The 17,927-nt window shown below is 43.2% G+C and overlaps 2 protein-coding genes across 2 annotated transcripts in view; one reads left to right on the top strand and one right to left on the bottom strand.

The window, feature by feature from the left end:
• The window catches only part of T265_09656 (hypothetical protein), a gene marked incomplete at both ends in the record, with an annotated part of 46,243 nt that extends 30,654 nt beyond the window's left edge, over positions 1-15,589 (bottom strand). The window contains 2 exons of the mRNA XM_009175802.1: positions 1,629-1,849; positions 14,865-15,589. Of these exons, the coding sequence (XP_009174066.1) occupies positions 1,629-1,849; positions 14,865-15,589 (946 nt within the window). The remainder of the gene's footprint in view (positions 1-1,628; positions 1,850-14,864) is intronic.
• Positions 1-16,299, top strand: part of T265_14924 (hypothetical protein) — a gene marked incomplete at both ends in the record, with an annotated part of 19,407 nt that extends 3,108 nt beyond the window's left edge. The window contains 10 exon segments of the mRNA XM_009175801.1: positions 284-479; positions 813-893; positions 4,092-4,238; positions 6,106-6,215; positions 7,264-7,443; positions 9,576-9,698; positions 13,574-13,721; positions 14,887-15,249; positions 15,952-16,139; positions 16,144-16,299. Coding sequence (XP_009174065.1) covers positions 284-479; positions 813-893; positions 4,092-4,238; positions 6,106-6,215; positions 7,264-7,443; positions 9,576-9,698; positions 13,574-13,721; positions 14,887-15,249; positions 15,952-16,139; positions 16,144-16,299 — 1,692 coding nt within the window.
• Positions 16,300-17,927: the final 1,628 nt, after the last annotated feature.

The raw sequence follows: 17,927 nt of genomic DNA, 5'->3' as shown, positions 1-17,927 counted from the left end.
CAATCATAGAAAAAAAAAAACCCAGATTTTGAGCAGGAACTTAGATGTACTTCTTGCAAAAAACAAATTAATGAGCGAATAAGTGAATTTCGCAAACAGTATCCAATTTGAATGCAAGTAGAACATAAATTTGACGAGCCTCAAGTAAGGATGTGGGCTATCAAAGAGTTTTCAGTAACCCAATGAATGGGGTGTGCCGTCAAATTATCGGTCTCATTCACCGGTTTCAGTGTTCCAATCAATTATTGGTTCAGCTTTCCATGTTCTCTGACCTCCTAAAAAGTACATCGGTTTGATTCTTCCTTCTATTCAATCAATAAAGCAACTTTTGCTTCCAACTGGTCGGATGGTTGGTGGTACGGCAATGCTGAACGCTATGCTGTTCTCCTTTGGGCACCCCGAAGATGAGACTTTCCGGTTGTTTAGTCAATGGAATCCACGCTTTTTTAGCGAGCTGTATCAAGAACCAGGACATCCAGGTAAGTTAACTCGAAATACGGTTGTTTTGGTGGTATCATAATTATTGCACTCTAAAGTTGACGCAGACCTGTGACCAGCGAATCTTGGCACACCAAGTAGTACTGAAATAATCATCATCATCATTGACAGCATGACATCAGTGTTCAACACCGATGCTTCACTGCCGTACTAGTCGTCAGTGTCATGGTAGTACGAGGGCTGGGATACTGCCAGGGCGCCCACACCTAGGCAAGAGGACGATTAGGGTCCTCAACCAAAATCTTTGGCTCAAAAGCCTAACCGCAAGGCAGCAGCGTTTGGCGGGAAATGCAAATGCATTACCATTTCTACAGAACAAGTCCTCACATGTTGCAACCCCAACCTGGAGGGCCAGGAGACTGTGTTCATCAGACCTCTAACCATTGACCAACCTGGTATGAGAGACTGTGTGAGTGTCGCGGGACACTCCCCAGTATAGCTCTGTGGATCGCTGTGGTGCGCAAACCGCCACACCAGGGTAAGTTCTAGTCTCTTCGTGATGGAGTAGTACTAATAGGAGGCTTACAGACCATTAACATGTCATGGCCATGAAGAAACACAGCCGGCGTCGTAATCACTTGTTATTCCAAGAAACATCTGCGCATTTAGATAGATTTCATTCAGCATACTCTATACAAATGAACAAATAAAAACTCACTTAAAACATTGATCTCCTCTTCCCATTATCGATGAAGTCTACGAATGGTTCCGTGCTTGCCTGCTTATTTTGGTATGGATTTAACTCAGATAACCCGACTTGTGACAATGTATATACCCTAATGGTGTGAAATATGCGTAATATCGACTTGGGTGGGTACCAGTCAGTGAGCGTATCTCTATAATTTTCTGCCAAACGTGTTTGTTGACTAAGACTCAGGTTGGGTTACTTCCGGTCCAGCTCCGTCCTGATTTAAATCATGACTGGTCTGGAGTCTACACATTTATGAAGATGCTTTCATGAGAATTTAATCCAGACTGTTGGCCGATCCACGATTTTGACGTTCTTGAGCAATAATCAAAATCTTTGGAGTTAAGCAGCATTATGAGATCACGAACGAACATGAGCACAGTCAACACATTACCATCCAACACTGAAATTTGACTTATCATTGGTTTTTCGAGAGACTCACCTGGAACCCAACTGAATGTCTCGTTTGTGATGTTTCCAGGCAACTGAATGTGCTGCACCAGGTCGCCTCCTTTTTCAGTCACTACGAAACCGGTCGTGGGCTGTCGATGGATTTTCAGCAACATTATGAGTAGTGCGTTACAAAGATATACATGTATCGCGATATCTCGAATATCGTAGCGACTGAAACATGAGGCGGCCTGATGCAGCACATTCAGTTGCCTGAGAACATCACAAACGAGTGAATGAGCTGGGTTCAAGGTGAGACTCTGGGAAAACCAAATTAGTTTGCGAATGAGTGTATATTCGCTAATGTCATGCAATTTGGTATCAAGTAGAACATACGGTTGACGGTACTCCAGGGACTTCGCCTACCTGATGAGCCCCAAAAAGGGCGAAACCGATCGTGGGCTGTCGTGTCGACGGATTTCAGCAACCTAATGGGTAGTGCATTACAAATTTTAGCTTATTTTTCTCTCACTCATTTAGTTAATTAGCCCGTCCGTGGCCACTTAATTCAAATTTATTACTTACTAAAGAACATATTTTGGGTAACATGATTAATAATTGTTTTCATCATTTGTGCACAATCGCTATTTATTCAAAGTTTGTTTCCTTCTCTATAGGTGGTGCAAAAAACAGTTTATGCTATGTTCATTGAAAATTGGCATTCAGCCAACCGAACTCTAAAGATCTGATTGATTTGTCACTTGCACAAACTTCAATCTTCACATTCAAGAGGAGCGTTATTATATTTATGTGTTTACTCTTCAGGGATTGTCAGAAATTTGAAACTGCAATTTTCGAGCCGTGTTTTCCCCAAACCTGTCATGATATCTTATTCCTAAGTCAACATATGCTCGCATGTTGTAATACTTTATTATCGCCAAACTGGTGGCGGTCAAACTTCCGTGTATCACAAGAACACGGTTTGACACTTTGAGACACTTGGCATTACCCAACACCTTGGTTTCAAACCTGGTGGGTGCACTTGCCTAGAAAATCATATGCTATTTTCGGACTTCTCAAATCCCCTCGTTCAAAGAGGGAACATCCCATTTCTCTATCACACTTGGGCAAATCACACTTTTGCCCTCCGATGTGTGAATAAACGGCTCCAGTCCTGTTCTCACCAAGTTAGCAACCTGCACCTGCATTTCGTCTTTTTTAGTTCACTGTGAACTTGTCGTAGGTGTCAGTGTGCGCCAAAAATCATTTTGCTGAGCTTTTCGGGTCCGACCTAAATCTTTCTTTCGGCAAAGCTGTTGTTTCTTTTAAGAGTAGGAACAATGAATTCAAGGTTTCGGAAGCCTTGGCTGATTGATTTTGTGTTGTAAACCATTAGTCTCCTAAATGGAGATGTCCCTGCTGGATAGTGGATAAGTCATTGAGCTTTGAAACTATTGGGCGAACCTTCCATTCGCACTCACCACCTCCTGGATGGCGGTGAAAAATGTACGGAACCACCACCATATGAGACCATAGTCTGTGAAGCCACCGTGCTAATAATTCTTCGCTGCCAGTGTGCGACGCTGAGGTCATTTCATGATGCTTTTCGCCTGTCCGGTTAAGCGATTATGTGGAATCCCAAGTCGTTGACTGAAGACGTCGATACTGCATACCAACTCTAGTTAGGGCTAGAAAGAATATAAGTTCCACTCCTTGAATGCTTCGGTTGCTTGTCCTCAGATAATTTTCATTTTCTATCTGGGTCAGTCGGTTTCAGAATCCTATTCAGTTCAAGCATTACCATGCTTCTGGCAGTAGTTCGACTCTTTTCTGTCAGCTGCCCAAATTATTCAGACTACTCACGTAATACCATGGTTATATCAGCGTCTGCTCTGTGATTAGTTCCAGCTGGTCAGTTTGCATAAAATGCTGTATTTTGCCCAATTAATTTCTTTTTCTGCGCTGCGCTGCGCTTGGTTCTGCGACAGCGTTACGTTAAACTGCAGTGTTCTGACATGTCTCAGCTCGTAACACTGTGCTAGTTTCATTGATTTAATTGCTCTCTATTTATTGAGCGTATTGTTTAGTTGATACATATTCGACCCTAAAGAAAGACTTACACGACTTTAGAGCTCATGGTGGCTCGGATGAGAGGTTTTAACCATGCATTGGAATGCGTTCCGGACTTACCTTCTGCTTCCATTCAGGCATTTATGCTTTTTCCATGGTATCCTGATGCGGTTGCTTCTTTTCTAACTCTGAATAAGAAAGGTTGTTACGATTTGTAGCAATCTCTCCTGTTCATCAAGTCCTTGTGAGAAAAAAAGAATTTTGAGATTAACTTAGCAATTTTCGTAGCCAAGATTACTGTATTTGAAGGCTCTAACTGTGCGAAAGAAGACATTTGTAGACACCAACTAAGTGAAAGACAAGGTACGCTACCAATTTTGGTAAACTAGAGTTTTTCCTAATCTTTGCTCTCAATATGCTTGATTTTAATCTGTTTTAGTAACAGGATGTCACTTTTCCCCCACACTCAATTATCGTCATCTTCTTAATGAGAAGTTCCACGTTGCACTTTCTGAAGTATTCAAATCTCTGGGTTTTCCCGTGAGAGACAGTCCGGATGGCTGGGTTAAAGAAGGTCTGCAAACACCACTGGGTGAGTTTCTTGAATGGGAGAACCTGTTTTACACGACACCATAAGAGTTTTGTCGATAAATTGCACAGAATAATGTGAATGTGCATTCCGAAAATATCGCAACCAATCACAACTAGACAAATAGTGCCCAGAATGTTTCAAGCGTCTGTGGCGCCACCTGACTGGAAGTCCCAACAGGCGGGCCAGTCGATCGACACAACAAAGTTATGTTACTGGATCGTCTTTGTGGGCGTACAGCTTACTGCTCATATCACTCAAGCATGAGATGAGAATTCAGATGTGTTCAGCATGCGCGTGTGAAGAATCGATAACATTCACACTTCGCTTTCAAATTCCGGCACGGTCATTGGATATGCACTTCTGATGGGCTCTAATAAGATTAAAACCTGAGTCCAGTGCTCCCTCCTTTGGTGTGGACTCACCAAAATGATTGCGCAGGGACAGGAGAATGACTATTCAAACGAGAGTGATGCCAGCGTGTATTCTAAGAGTCCTGTAGCAACCCACAACTAAGCCCGTTCTGGTTTGTCCACGGCTGTGTGGAGATGCACAGGCTAGATTTTTGCCTTAGCAAAAGTTCACTCGCATTTTAATCCCCAGCTGCGAGATGCGAGGTCAGTGCACACTGAACGCTGAGCCTGAAGAAGTAAACGTAGTCGTGCTTGAACGACGTGACCGGTTTGATCCGTTGACTCGAAGGATGACTCTATAAATGTCCTTGCTCTGTCGTACTGTTGAACGGTTTCTCAGGAGTTTCCAGTCAAGTCGAACTGTGGATGTTCGTAAACTCCTGAAAAATCTCTTGTTATCTGAAGGTGGTTGGGGGATCCGTTGAATTTGATTTTAGAGAACAACTCCTAGGCACAGGTGGGAGCACAAATCGAGATCGGGTGGCATCTTCAAGAGCCAGTCTCCTGAGGCAGAAACAAGTACTGAAAACATTACGTGGACGCATGAGGTGTAAACCATGCTTGGCATCACAGTGTCTTCACTGACCAGTCTAAGAGCTTTCCATGATAATTTAAGGCTAACAGATCCCTGAATGTTGTTCCTTTGATCATTTCACATCAAACACATTGTGAGCATCTTTGCTACCATTTCAATGAGTACTTGGATAAGACTTGTACCACCACGTTAATCCATTTATCCGATGCACCCATGGGCCCCGTAGGTTCTGTTCGGGCTGTGATAAAGATTTGGTCAGCCCCAGGTAAGCGAAGAGAAGGTGTATTTGAATGAGGTTGGAGACTTATGATTCCCGACTGATTCCAGGGGACATTGAGTTAGAGGATTTCTGAATGTCCACATAAGGGTGTTTGACACCGGTCCGCAATTCGTGTACACTTAGTTAAAACAGAAACATCTAAACTGGTATCCCATGGCTGCAATCGACATCTGAAAGGTCATCACACACCATATTCTCATCTAGGATTCATCTAAAAGAATTTCTGGATCATTGCCAATGACCGTGCAGCTTAATTCATTACCCTCACTGACAGAAAATTCACTTTAAGGCAGACGATACTAAACCAAAGGACTTCTTTTAAATTTCCTAATCCCCACGAACTTCTGTAAACAAATTAGAAGACCGGGTTTACGTGTAATGCTGTGACCCTGAGCTGTGACAATTTTCAAAAGAAAAACTGATTTCGTAGTCATCGCGAAACCGAAGGTGTGAAATAGCAGCACTGAATGACCGAAAATCCACTCCCTCACTTCTGCACAAAAGAAAACTTCACACCCATAGATGACTTCTACTCATTCTCTGAAATGACAAAAAGGATCATCTATTTGTTGCGAAATTCCATTGTTACTTATTCAACCGAACAGTCACCTGCAATTACATATTACTTTATATTCGCTCCAGTTTTTGTTCAGAATTACGCACGCTGGAGTTCATACGCGAATTGTCTGGAGCCCCTCCTACAACACGAAGATGCCCAAGTCACCATTCTTCCTGAAACACTGGTTGAAAAGGTAAGTGCTTTTGTGAAAAATTTTGTCGATGACATGTTCAGTGACGTAAAAGCCATATGTTTTAATCCATCCAAGCCTTCTCCTATACCAACATATCTTCCCAACCATCCAGTGAACCGCGAAACTTCGACATTGCCTCAGGACGCCATCGCTTTCCAAACTTGTTTGTTAATGTTTGCTACTGATCAATTTCCAGTAGTTCAAAAGAAAAATCTTTCCATCATCCTGCGCTCGACCGCGTAAACAAGGTCCAGAATGATGGCCCGTTTTGGCCTTCGGTGCAGATGACCTAGCAATCTCCTCCTGTCACATTCCTGCCTGAATGCTAGGTGGGAGCATCAATACGTACTGTTCCCATTTCTTTGATGGTGGGAGTGATTTTTCCCTCTTGACCGAGTAAATTGAACTAGTGAACACCGATGTACGAATTCAGTGAAGTTGATTGATGGAACAAAGAGACGTCCACTACAGTGTCACTTGATTGGTCCACTGGGGATTTGCAACGTGTACTGGTTTTCGTTCATTGATCTGATCAAAGCACTTATCATTTCGGTTGAGTTGAAGCTTTACACCGGTTCGACGGGTATCTTTCTATTTGGCGCGATTTCGATCTGTTACTTTTCGGATCTTCTGATTGCTGTTTCGTGTGCAACTACGATTCGGATTTTGATGGTCCTGATGTTTTGAGTATTATTGAGGTTTTCGGCTTTACTGCCCCGAGAATGATTGGTCCTGAGACGTTCGTATATCCTGTAGACCTCAGCGTGACGGGTCTTTGCGGAGGTTCATTTTCTGAGGGACTCAGCTACATTATGTTGCGGCAAAGAAACACGACCATAGATCATTAAAATTTTAGGAATGCTATTCACAGAAATAAGCCAAGTAATGACCACTCTCATACAGTACTCCATTGAGAGCGCGTGCAGTGCATCTGATGGGTCTTTGGTCGTCTGGCCTGTTCTTGTATCTGATTAACTGCATTCATTATTTGAAATTAAAGACAACACCGAAGGAGGCACAAAAGATGTGTAGGGAATAGTTGCCTCAGTTGTCAGAGAGCGAATTCGCTCACCTGAAGGTCCGTGGCTCGGACCTGACCCCCGCATCTCGACTTCCCCTGTCTAGGCTTGGGCAACCTGGTAGTATCTCATCCTTCGTACTCGATTCGGGTAGCATGACAGATAGGCGCCGGACGGGTGCTACAGCTGAACAAACTAATATGTGCACTGTGCAGACTAAGCGGCTGTAACTGTAGTTATTGGCTACCAAGAGTTTTCAATGAATCGCCAAAGCGATCCGTGAATAGGTGTCAATATACTCCCGTTTTTTGACGCTAGATCTTCATTTATCCACCAAAGCTCAAGGGACAGTACATACAATACCATAAAAAAGGTCTCATAATCATGGCTACTGTTTTTTACCGAATAATCGACCTATCTATCGTTTTCAAACACTTTCCTTTGTACTGAGCTCACTTACTCCCAAAGGCATATGAGTGATTTTCATTTGGTTGAAGTCCGCACTTGCACATCTGCAAATGGTTTCGCTTGCACGCACTACTTAATTTTGTGACACACTAGTTTACTAGGCCTGATTCGAACTTCCTCGGTCACCCTAGCGGACCAAAATATGTGGGAGAAATGAAATCACAGTTTTCCTGGGATTATAATGATCAATTTTATTTTTAAAAAACTGTCGTAATGTCCTCGGAATCGCCGTAGCCTTACTAATCTACGTCAAGTTAACTGGAACCGTTTGAAGTATTTTGCCAAATTTATGACTACACCACTCTTATTCATTATTAATTACACTTGCTGCGGTTATTTCATGTGTGCACATTGATATTATACCTCTCTACTTTTATTCTTATTGTTCCTCCCAAATGCGGGACGGATGGTTAGAATGGTGGAATTGGCTAGATCTCGGATGGCCAGCGTTTCTTCGTCCTTAAAACATTTCAAAACCAGGTTCTACTCCTTATTCCTGCCTGATTTCATTAGGTTTCCTTGCTCAAGTGCTCAACATAACCCGGATAAGAAGAAACAAATGTAGAACGTGCCTGAAAGCCACAGGATGGCGGCCCTTTTCTAGTTTTTCTTTCCTAACTGTCATATGTTGGGTGACACGGTGAAGACAAATTGATCTACGTCTCGACAGCCTTATTTGCACTTGCGCTCCAGTTTCTCACCGATTTGAAATTTGACTCACACGGTACTTCTGTTAGTTCGTTGCTCATGGCTTCGAATTTCCTCTGTTTCTACCATATGCCACAATGCCCCTTAAGCACGGCTGGTGCGTATCCAACCACTTCGATTAATCAATAATAGTCACATGATGGTCCCGCAGAGGTTAGTTGATTTCCCAGTGGAACAGTTGACTAGAATGCCACTTTCAAAGTAGATAGATATGAGTTCTCCGATGAACAGTCCATAGAACAGGAGTACGCATACATGTGAGTGAGCAGAGGATATAACCTAACTAACAGGAAGTCATTCATTTTGGTTCTATTCCAGAATGAATATATTTAAGTTGACGTTTGAATACTAGCAAGTAAGTGCATTTAGCAACGTGTATCTAACGTCTCACGCACAGAGTAGGCTGACTGATTCACTTTCCGACTGAAAACGGATTTGTTCTTGATTGAAAGCAACTCATAAAATGCTGAAAACTCTCCAGCAGCCCAAGACTGAGAAGCGCAAAGAAGTCCCAGGTGAATCCTTCTTCAGTGATATTCCCCTGTGGGATGTCAGTATCACGACACAGATCTTGTCTGTGTAGGCGCAATGCAGCGTCTTCAACCGAAAAAGGACGCTGCACAAGGATGATTCAACAACCTCAAATTCCTGCCACTAGATACCGCCGGATCATGGGACGGCAGTTTCATAGATACTAAAATTTTCGGCAAGTCTTTTTACCAAGATCTTAATCCAGTAGGTGTTATCCAGTTCTGCGGAAGTAAAGATTGCTATTGCTTTCGAAAAGACAGTAGAATGTCCTGAAATTATAGCACGTAAAGCCCGGCAAGTGGTACCAGTGTAGTCTATTCTAGGAGAAGCCCCGGTAGTTATTTCTTAGAAAATCCAGTGATTCAGAAAACCTCAATAGTGTTTCGAAAATCCATATTCCACCTGAGGTTTGCCGGAATCGTTACTGTAGCAATGGAATTGCGGTAAAATAAAAAGGTTAAGTTAGTTTTTAAATCGAGCTAAGGAACTTGGAATCTACGAACGACGATTTAGTAGGATATGTTGTCAGTGCTGTTAGAAGTAGTTCATTGCTGGTATCACCATGGGTATAGAATTTCCCACTTTTATAAGTACGAACGATAGCATGCAAACGCCTTTTTTGTTTTACTTTTAGGTTCTCTTTGATCCCCATAAGCCCGGATTCGTGAAAGGTGTTGTTGTTGCCCACAAATCAGCTAGTTTCCCCATCTGGTTGTCCAATGCTAGCGAAGCGAACCCGATTCATCCCCTTCCGGAGGTTATTTTAAGTGCAGGCACCTTTGAAAGTCCAGCGATCCTCCTGCGCTCCGGAATTGGAATGGATTTAAAACCCCAGACGACCGATTATATCACTGTAAGTCAATTATCACAATATGGTCAGACCTCGACAGCGATGGACATGGATGACTCGTTGCGGTTTTTTAGGCTACTGGCAATATATTAGTAGGCAAAATTAGATCCTGAAATGAAAAGTTTTGGTGCGCCAGCCACACAGCGTTTGGGTTTGATCTGTTAACCAATCAACTCCGATACACCGAAAGTGCCGTTTTGTTTTGTACTTATTTATAATCTGCAATACGCTTATTGGATTTTGGTCGACTAAGAACGAGTTATGCGAACGAAGTTGAAATTATGCGCAAGTTTCAAATTGTACTGGAAAAGTCCATGGAAATAGATACATGGCTTAAGACTAAACAAATGGAAATACATGTGGTAGGCTTTGGTTAAACCACTAAGACGGATTGCTAATAGAACTCGAGGAGGATAGGGATCAAGTAGAATAAGGTCAAACATGAGGTCAGATGACTGATCCAGAAGCAGCTGCTTGAAAAAAAGCGTATGAAAGAAAGGCATACAACTAGGCGGAGTTTTGGGGAATGAATCTTCCGAATGAACATTCTGCTCCAAACAGTTTCACATCTCATTGATGACCATATCCTTTGTCCATAGAGGGCTGTGTGAATTCATCAGAAATGACAACTGTAAAACCATAGAAAAATGGGATTTGGGTGGGGGTCACTTTTTGTCTTCCCTGTAAGGTCATCATGAAAATCGACTTATAGCTTAGGGTCACGGCCTCTATCCAGAAGGTGATGGTAGATTTAGACCTTTGAAGAGAAAATATCCATCCGTAGGGGATATTAGGTAGGTACGCGAATATCCATTCGTACACATCAACTGCCATTCCACTTTAGTATGTACGTGCACAAACAAAAAAGGCTGTGGTGATTTGACAACTAGGTGAATACCAACCTCGTTCCAAACCGATGCACTTGTGCAGGCTGTTGTTGTCGCTCCATCAAAGCGTGTTTGATAACCGTCACTTATTTTCAGACAACATGGCAAAACAGTCAATCTCGCATTTGCAAGTTCCAATGTGACTGGAATACTTTGCTGAGATAGCGGTGCATGCAGTTTTCTTATACCAGATGCCTGGGGTTCAGATCCCGAGAGGGTCGAAGACAGGGCCCAATGGTGGGCTTTAAAAAGAGTGAAACTCGTGTGCAGTACCATCTTCTTTTGGTGTAAAATAGGCCAAATCAGTGTATATAAATGGAACGAGTTATGTTATGAAATCTGAGTTGCGGGAGACAGGTAGACTTTGTCTCCCTGTTGTTGCAGTGGTGCAGTGTCGAACGAAGAATTCATCCATATCCATTCCATTCTCTTGGCGTACAGCCTTGTGAATAGTAGATTCCTTTATGGAAATATGCCGCGATATCTGAAATATCGTACCGAAGGAAACATGAGGCGGCCTGTGTGCAGCAGTGTAGAATATCATAAACGCAAGGTTCAGTTGAGTCTCCCGTGAAAACCAAATTGATTTGCATATGAGTGTATTTCTCGAAAACGGTCCAATTCGGGTTCAAGTAGAACACAAGGTTGACGAAAACTTGAGGAGTGCGCCTACCTGATGAACCCCAAGAAGGGCGAAACTGGTCGTGGGCTGTTGAAGAGTTTTCAGCAACCTTGTGAGTAGTTTCCTTTCTGAAAAACGTTAGGGTATCCTGGAGACATGGCCCTATAGGATGACAAAGCTGAGGACATGCCGTTTGGGGTAATTGAATCACTGTGCTTTTACTGGTTGAAGAGCACAAAATACTTGGTGACTGAGAACCGGGTGACCCCTGTTTTCAACTTTATCGGCTATTATGTACAGGGCAGAGGGAAACCTCAACAGTGGGTCCAAAATTGAGTTTTTAGAAATTGAAAGTATTGATTCATCGATGCTGTCACAATAAAACCAGCTATGGCTCAGCAAAATTTATGCATATCATATTGGCTCTGAGTCACTAAATTACCCCCTCCCATTGGATATGGAAACTCAGTTAGATAATTAACGTATTGACTCATGTTTAGTATGAAACCAAGGTTGATTTAGACTACTGAAGAGTAGAAAGACACTCAGATAAATCTTCTCGCAATCTGTCTATGACGTTTGCGAAAATAATCTTCATTCTAGTTACAAACACAGTGGCTGTTAGACAGAACTAATTTCGGTGCCTTGGTAAGCAGCTGAAATCGTGGTTTTTGACCGATAGTTTGCGAAAATAATCTTCATTCTAGCTATAAACACAGTTGCTGTTGGACAGAACTGATTTTGGTGCCCTGGCAAGCAGCTGAAATCGTGGTTTTTGACCGATTTTAGTGTCAGTTGTGCACCCATTTTGGAGCTTATCAGGTAGCCCCACTCCTCGAGTTTCCGTCAACCCTACGTTTTAGTTGAATATCAGAGTGTGCATTAGTAGAGAAATACACTGGTGAAGTAGACTTATACTGTTCCGATGAATTTGCTGCTCACGTTTCATTTGGGGTGATTCTGGAGCATCGCTGTCCATTTTTGGATGAGACACAATACTTCTAACGTTGATGTGTGGTTTGTTACGCCATGGAAATACATTTAGATATAGATTGCACATCGTACCAACTGAAACATGAGGCTAGCAGCCAATTCATTTAAGGAACATCTCAAGTGAAATATCCGATCACGTCCCCAAAATATTCTGCCAGGAAGTGCAGTTCACCATTTTCATAAAGTCTGATATTCAACCAGATTGATGGGAACTCGTGGACTACGCTATATTATTCCTTTCATCTACTGGGAATAACCGCATTTATTTTATTTTATGTTTCATGTTTTCATAGAGTTACTGTGAATGGTAGGAATATGTACGGCATTAAATGATACGATTCAAGTCGAATGGTAAGCAAACGCAGCCTCTCTAGGTACACCATGAACCAGTAGATCCTGACAGCTTTAATCGCTTTCTCTCCTGCGCATCGACAGCCAACCGACTGCTTGCTCCTTTTTCGATAATGGTTAACAGTCACGGGAAATAATTTACGCTCAAGTATACGTAGTGCAACAGGGATTCGTTCAAGCCCCCAGTTAGCACCCACTCAATTTAAATTAGAGTTTATTTTATAAGGATGACATTTGAAATCGAGGACATGAAAGCTCAGTTTTTGGTGTTGAGTTGTGTAATGCCCAATAGGCAGAGGCTGGCAGCGTGATGTCGTAATCAGCAATCTCATAATCGGGTATCCATCACCGGTCGTTGTTTTTGTGGGCCACTTTTGATGGAGTTTGCGCATAAACTTCAGCTTTGCATGCTCAGATGGGCACCACCATGTCAATAGAATGCATTTGAAGTCACACAAACTTTGAAATATCTGTTTGACTAGAATATCTCCGTAAGGAAGACTGTGATTAGAGTCAACCGAACTGAAATAGGGCTTTTTAATCCCACGAGGTGCTTTTTGCAAGACGGTGATTTACGGTAGCAGCTTGGTGCATGAGTGCTTGAAGATTTCACAAACCCACAATTCTTAGCTAACTTGGGTAATACAATCGCTTCTGTTGCATCTCAGCCTCTGTATCCAGCACGGTTCAAAGGCATGTGACTGTACCAGCCAAATAATTATTGCCGAATCGCAGCTTTCATGACTCAGTTTCATCACTACTAAGTTTCAGGATCATCACACACCCTTCTGATTTGTTTGAGCGAGGTTAATTGAGTCGCCATAACATTCATTTTCATACATAATTTGAACGCTGTCTCCGCCAGCCGTAGGAGACAAACTCGATTGCTTGGTTCTCAGTCATTTTATTTACCCTCAACTTTTTTCCAGCCCAGCAATATCACGAGTTTGCCTGTGGGGTTAAACTTACACGATCATCCAATGATTGTACTCGTGTGCACGTTTCAGAAGCCAGTTGCTATCAACACTAAAGTAGTGACACCTTTGGAGATGCTGCGATACATCTGGTCCGGAAAAAGTACGTTTTCCGATCTTTATTGACATGTTTTTCAAAATAATCGGAGTGGACCAGTGTGCACATCTGGTCTGATGAGTAGCTTAGCTTTTATCAACCTAAAGGTGAAATAACCTTAAACGAATGCACATTCAGAGTGAACATCTGAGAAGAGTTCGACTTCTCGAGATGTCATTTTCTAAACGGTTCATATCCATTGTTTACGAACACCAATATGTATAAAATTTAACCCAAAGCTGACATTTGCAAACTGGTGCGCACTATCGATTCGGCACCTAAGCACTCACCATCATCACTGACAGGCACACCAAGGTATAAAACTAGGTGTTCACTACCATCCAGTCCTGTCAAGTTATCTAAATAAAAATGATGGTAATGTAAGGCGGTTCGGTGATTTCCAAATGACTTTTCACCGTATCAGTAAAGCCAATCTATGCTGAAAAGCCCAGTAGCAGTGTGCAGTCGCGATTTCATCCTCAGTATGAATCATCATCACGAAACTCAACGAGTTCCGAACCTACCACTGTCGTACCAGTGATTGAACTCTTGAAGCATAAATAAAGTCCTGTGACCTTGATGACCTTGATGCCTTGACCTTGAACGTGAACGTGAAGTCAAACTATCGGAATAGAAATTGAGAGGACACCTACAATTGGCAGCCAATCGCGCCCATAAATCGTTTCGAGCCACGGAATGACGAGCAAATTCTGCAGCAAACCTTGTCAGGTACTTGCAAATTTCGTGGTCCATAAAGCTGGAATTTCGCACAACAACGTATTGCATGCTGTAGTCTGGCACGCGGAAGGAGAACCAATCAGCTAAGTCAAGCTAAATCTCTGTTGGGTGTCGGCCGAGGGATTTTAGTGTGTTAGAGCGGTTGAACAAGCGTTGGGTTGGTGGGGAAACCTACACGTGTTTGGGTCCAGTCTAGGGTCTAGTTCTCCTGGTTCGGTTTATTTGATGGTCCGTCTTGAACTTCGTTTGAACGTTCTGTTAGTCTGTGTGGGTGAGCTAGTGCTAAGATAGTTGTGTAAGAGGGATGCTGTGACCTTTGGTCGTGTTGGGATTTCCACCCCCACCCCCCGGTTTTTTCTAATGATCCTATGTGGATTGACAACCACACCGTCACGTGTCAACTCGGCTTACCTGACCGCTTTCCATACGCTAGCCAGCTCCACACCCTCGATTCTATTCACACTGTGGTGCTTAGTAATTTCCATCGCCTCGGCTCTCAGCCGCTGTGGTGTGAATCGTAGTCCCCGTCTTAAAAATTCCAAATTCTTCAGATCTACTCTATGTCCCGTGTCTACGGCATGTGCCGCCATCGCTGAGTCTTTGACCAGCGTTTGGTATTCTTCCACATTCCCTAATGGTTTGTTAATCCTTCTTTTATGCTCACCAATTCTGGTGTGCAATTCCCTGACAGTTTGTCCCATACAAATCTTAGCGCAATCGTTGCAATTAATTTTATACGCACATTCTCTGGTCCTTCCAACCGACAGGGGACCTTTCACTTGCGCCAAAACTGAGCGTAGCTGAATGGCTAAGCTCAACAGTCTTCGAATAACCTCCGATGTTCCTGCTTTATATGGAATGACTACTGTGCCAATCCATTCCTTACTGGGTCTAGACGCTGGAGCCAATAGCTTTCTTAGTTGACGCTTAATCAAACTCACTGGGTATCCTACTTCTTGAAGTTTGTTGGCAATCTCCATTTGAGCTGACTTTTGGTCGATCTCTTCTGTGCACAGCGCTCCGACTCGACAAAACATCAATGAGACAATACTGGCGTACACGGACTTTAGTGTGCTGATGAATAGCTTAAGACGATCCCGGTGTATGTTGGTTTCTGGTAGATAGTCGTTTCCCATTTCCCACCAATCTTATGTGTTATACAGCCCAGAAAGGGTAATGTGCCCGAGGTGGACTCCATTTCCATGAATTTCAGCCGCGATTCTCCGAAATTATCGCATTTCTAAAACCCGTCAGAGCAACACTGGGAAGTATATGAATGCCGTCGTCTGTTCATCCATGCAACTATTCCAAGCTCTGTTAATATGTCAACCAGACGTTTGCAAACACCCTGCCATGCTCCTCCATTTGATCAGGGAACACCGGCTCAATAACAAATAATTCAAGTCTCTATTTGGATACGGGGAACAACAATCCAAAGTATACATCATGTCACAATTATCAGCTCAGAAAACGCTATGCTTATTTCAAATACATATAGGTGATGATACTTCAGTCCCTTTAATTGGCGACTATCTTCCTCTTTTAGGCGCTTTATCGCAAGCAGGAGCCATTTCTTCTGTCGCCTATTTGCGAACCAGTCTGCAGAGGATTCAGAATTCATCCAAGCCAGACATTCAATTCACTTTCATTGCGGCAGCCGTATTTGAACAGGAAATATTTCAAAAGGTAGCTCACTGTTTATTCTAACATATCTCTTCCACTTGCCCTGAAAAGTAGTGACACCCATGCACACGGATTGGCATACCAGAGTTTAACTCTGTTTAACCACTTAGATGAAATGTATTCAGCACTTTGGTGCCAAAGGAGTCCTACTGCACTTTTCTGAACACGTTTATGAGCTTTGTGTCAGTTAATTATAGCCTCGTCCGAAGATGACGTTTTAAAAAGTAGCTTTTACATGCATTTTTACAGCAAGCTCAAGCTGTAATCATCGCCTGGATGATGTTACCCTGATCTGCTCTTGATAGATCCTCGTCCTATTTGTATTATTTATAGCGGCGACTCTCTTCAGTCAACGCATTTGTGTGCTGCAGTGACTGATACAACTACAAGCTTGTTGGGTATGCACAGACGTGGAATGTCAGCCGGGTACCATGTGCCTAAAACTTGTATAAGTTGACCCTTGGTGAACTCTAAATAAACCTAGGCTCAAAACCTATGTGGCCGTGCATCCAAGTGGTGAACTCCGTTCATTTTTCAAATCCCAAGCATGATGAAAGCGGTCACACCGATAGAAGCGTCTTGAATTAATTTTGGATAGCTGTTTGAACCACGTAAATTTAGGTCGACCGATCGTGGGTACGAACGACGCTGCTTTAGACTTCCAAAATGAACCCCTCTCTATCTGTCTTGCACTGTTCATTACGCCTCACGAGGGAGGAGAGTGCGCAGATGGTTTCGTCCAGAAATTTGGTTGTTCTGACTGCCTTATTCAAGCCTGGTTTTCTCATTCTATCCCCGTTTTGTTGCCTCGTATTTCCATTCAGCTGATCAGAGTCTTAATCTGTGACCTACTTAGGGTTCCGCAGGCTATTGCCGACAAGCAGGATTTTTGCATAAAAAACGGTAAAGGTAATGAAACCTATTGTTTTATTGGTAACCGCGCTTGACACAGTTAGATCAGGCAGGAAATATTGTGGCAGCACACACACAATACCGTTCGTTTTTAAATTATCCACAGCTCAGTCACTTCCCCGAAGAAGCCTGGCACAAATTCCTTCCACCACGAGGTTACGACATGAAAAACACTGTGATTATTCTGGCCACCTTGCTTCAACCAGATTCACGTGGGCGTGTCACGCTCCATCAGACATCAACGCAGCCTTTCCCATCTATCAGAGTGGACCCGGCCTATCTGACTGCCCCACAAGACTTGGATCGTCTTGTAGAAGGAATTAGTTGGTTATACTCTGTCCTCACGAACCACGACGTGTTGGTCTCAGCTATCGATCTGCCATCTGCCGGACCTCCGCTGCTAAATTCGCCACAGAGCCTTGACAAACTCCGCGACCTCGGTTTGACCTTTCACCTGCCCCAGCACGCTAACTGCCCTCCTTTACCATCGCATGACTCCACCAACCAATCGCCGTCATCTCGAGCAGAGTGGAAACAGTTTTTCACTTGCCTAGTCCAGTCGGTTACGAGTTCGAATTATCATTATGTGGGAACATGTCCGGCGACCAACACTTCAAATGCAGTCGTTTCGGACAAGCTGTTGTGAGTTAAAACTTACCTCTCAGCGTGAATATCAGCATCACCTCGATTAATCTCGGATTTGCGTTTCAGCCTCCCTAGATTAACAAGGGAGCTTGGCCAGGTGTGATGCCTTTTTGGTACCTACCTGGCACACCACCCGAAGGAAATGCGGTGTCTGAGACACAATCAGATCGCCCAAGCCTGGACAGGAACAGTTGAGATGCACAGGTTGGGTTCAAATCTGGAAGCTTTTGACCA

The sequence above is a fragment of the Opisthorchis viverrini genome, assembly GCF_000715545.1.
Source record: "Opisthorchis viverrini unplaced genomic scaffold opera_v5_293, whole genome shotgun sequence".
Taxonomy (NCBI): Eukaryota; Metazoa; Platyhelminthes; class Trematoda; order Opisthorchiida; family Opisthorchiidae; genus Opisthorchis; species Opisthorchis viverrini.
The sequence above is the reverse complement of the archived record's forward strand: the minus strand, read 5'-3'. Positions and strand labels throughout refer to the sequence as shown.